At 35.7% G+C, this 3,218-nt stretch overlaps 1 protein-coding gene across 1 annotated transcript; it reads left to right on the plus strand.

Moving 5' to 3' along the window:
• Positions 1 to 861: 861 nt before the first annotated feature.
• On the plus strand, positions 862 to 2,230 carry LOC126788996 (NAC domain-containing protein 90-like). The gene is made up of 3 exons (XM_050515040.1): positions 862 to 1,072; positions 1,185 to 1,510; positions 1,709 to 2,230. Exons 1-3 carry the CDS (start codon positions 910 to 912, stop codon positions 2,003 to 2,005), a joined length of 786 nt encoding a protein of 261 aa, XP_050370997.1. The 5' UTR covers positions 862 to 909; the 3' UTR covers positions 2,006 to 2,230.
• The last annotated feature ends 988 nt before the right edge of the window (positions 2,231 to 3,218 follow it).

Genomic DNA, 3,218 nt, shown 5'->3' on the forward strand with positions numbered 1-3,218 from the left:
CCAACAGATTCAGTTTTTGTTATATTTATGCACACTTTAATATATATAAGGAGAGAAACTCATGATAAAAATAAGAATGTTTGTGGTGAGATTTGAACCTTGGTTATCCAATATACTGATCAAGTCCTTAGCCATTTCAACAAGTTATGTTTTCTTCATTTTAATGCACAATTTGACATATATATACATCTAAATACTTTTAAATTTATAAATTTATTTTTAAATAATTATATATATTTAAAATAATATTTAATTAACGTATCAACCACGTGTTTGTGTCCAAAAAAATTTTATATGCCGTGTCCGTGTCTGTTTTTGTGCTACTTAATTACTGCCTGTTACTGCCTACTGGGAGAATGGGAGGTAGTGTTTCTCCGATCATAATTGACAAAATGTTTTTTTTTCTTCTAAAGGTGCTGTCAGAAAAGCTGTGGCTAGCTGGCCATAGTCGTTTTCTATTTTAGCATGATTATAATGAGAAAATATACTCGTACAATGTATGTGAAATGAGTACGTGAACAGTGTTCTAACCCTTCTAAGTTCTAACCCAGATCTCATGGCCCCGAGAGATCCCGATATTCTGATACAATAATTGGCTTGATTTTCTGGATGCAGATAATAAAAAAGAGTGACATTATGGCAATCTAAAATGAATAAGGAGCAATCATCTGACTGGTTCAAACGAGATTTTCAGGCTTTGTTATTGTGTGAGGTACTAAAGAGGCCAGCACAATCATCACTTCTAGGTACAAAAACTACAAATTTCCAACAAGCGCGTGGAAGTTTCCAGCAGCCTCAAACTCTTTCCAATTTTACTCCCCCTATAAATACCTCTTCCCTCCCAAAACATATCAAAACTAAAATTTTCATCTCACACATAAAAAACAAGTCTTGCAAATCTTTGCAAAAATGGATCAACAGCAACCCACCACAGGCTTTCGATTCTACCCAACTGAAGAAGAGCTCATCTCTTTCTACCTCCTCAACAAGCTCGAATCCAACCGCCAAGGCAGCATTCGTCGCGTCATTGCTGAGCTCGACATTTACAGCATCGAGCCATGGGAGCTCCCAAGTAAGCCCAGAACTCCATTTCACTGAAATTAATCCCACCAAAGCTTGGAATGAGCAGTATAGCTACTACTTAGTACATTCGTACTGAAACTAACTAACCAATTTCACTGTAGGATCTGCGGCGGAGTTGTGCCAGGGAGACACCGAGCAGTGGTTCTTCTTTACGCCGAGGCAGCAGCGAGAAGCGCAAGGAGGGCGACCTAACCGGACTACGGCTTCCGGCTACTGGAAGGCGACTGGCTCGCCGGGGTATGTTTACTCATCGGATAATCGGGTCATTGGAGTGAAGAAGACGATGGTTTTCTACAAAGGGAAAGCTCCGACGGGAAGAAAGACCAAGTGGAAGATGAATGAGTACAGAGCCATTGAAGGAGCAGCAGCAGCAGCAGCTCCCGCAGCTACCACTAGTAACATTTTCGCTACTTCTACCATTCCCAAGGTGTGTTTCTATCTTCCAATTTTACCCATCCCATTTTTTGAATGATTACCCATTTTGACTTCCTCTTCCTCCCATCATACAATTACTTACCCACTTTGGACAATTGTTTTACCTTCATTTTTGACTTAAGTCTCTTAACCCTTTTGCTTTCTTCCGTACATGTTTAGTGACGTTTTCTTGTGTTTTACTATCATTCAGTTGAGAAATGAGTTCCGGTTGTGCCGAGTATACATAGTCTCGGGGAGTTCTCGAGCATTTGATCGCCGCCCGTTAGAAGCAACCGGAGACGCATCACATCGACAAAGTGATTTCACGAGGGCTAGTGCAACTTCATCTCACCATGCAACGATGGTAATGGAGAAAACAAGCTCATCATCCGATACTCATTCAAATTCAGGAGACCGAGCTGATCTCATAGCAGAGATTAATTACTGGGAAATGAATGATGATTTCCAACAACCACTGTGGGAATGGGAGCAGCTAAACTTTCTTTGAAGCAAGTGAGAACTCAGTTAAAAAAAAATTTCAAGTTTATAGACATCTGAGTATATTTTAAGTCGGAAGAAATGTGTAATAGTTCGGATGTCTTGAGATTTAACTAAATATCAATTTGGAGAGAGCAAGTAATGATAGGCGTACTTAATTTAGGTGTAGTTAGGTACTTTTGTTGTAATTAAGTGTAGTTAAAATTCAATATTTTTAACACTTGTTATCTTCAAGTGATCGGTAAAAATAAATGTACTTTCACATGAAGCAAGTAAAGCCCTTACAAAAGTCAAGTAAATGTAAGAAAATGTGTGGACAGAATCTAAAGACGCGTACGTGTGCAATTCCCAGCCATCATATCTACAGAGAACATTTACTTGGGCTTTATTCACTTTGGAAATTCATTTCCCCCACTTTTTATGGGCCCATTTGTTAATCTGAAAAGGTCAACAAGAACTGTACGTCACTACGTCTGTACTCTTGACGCGGTCAGAAAAGATTTTTTTAAAAACAAAAAGATAAAAGGCAAAAAGCATAAAACGTTAGTTGGAAGATTACGTAACCAATCATTTTCCCGTAGAAAAAATAAACATCGATTAAACAAAGTTAACAGATCATTGGCAATTTCTCGACCTGACTCAACAGTATACTGTTTACTGTTTATAAAGTTCCGAAGTTATAGTGTTGTACGCGTTGGAAAATTCTATGAACATGTCATGGACGTAAATTATAGTTCTTAGTTTTTATTAGTGAGTCATTAACATAACTGAGAGTTGTTAAGAATTGAATAATGCTAAGTGAACTACCTTATAAGATATTAGAGTTCACGTTCAATGATCTAAATAACAGTTATCGGTATCGTATCAGTTTTGTAAAATAAGGATATAACGAGAATATATCGAAATATATCGAATTTATCGTTTTTACTAATTTTTAATTAAATTTAATATATTTATAAACATATACTTCAAAATATGTCAATAAACTTGAGAATTTAAAACTTATATTTCAAAATGTACCAAATAAACTTCATAAACAAAAAATATTTGATTTTTTGACAATTAAAATATATAAATAGTATTAATTAATAAAAATAGAGATAATCATTCATCATAAACTCTCACATCATCGAATGCTATCAACGAATTTTTCATTTTCTATAAATTATTTTTTCAAAACGACGTGGTTTAAAAAAAATAATAATAATAATAGCACCGATATA

The sequence above is a fragment of the Argentina anserina genome, chromosome 3, assembly GCF_933775445.1.
Source record: "Argentina anserina chromosome 3, drPotAnse1.1, whole genome shotgun sequence".
NCBI classification, from domain to species: Eukaryota; Viridiplantae; Streptophyta; class Magnoliopsida; order Rosales; family Rosaceae; genus Argentina; species Argentina anserina.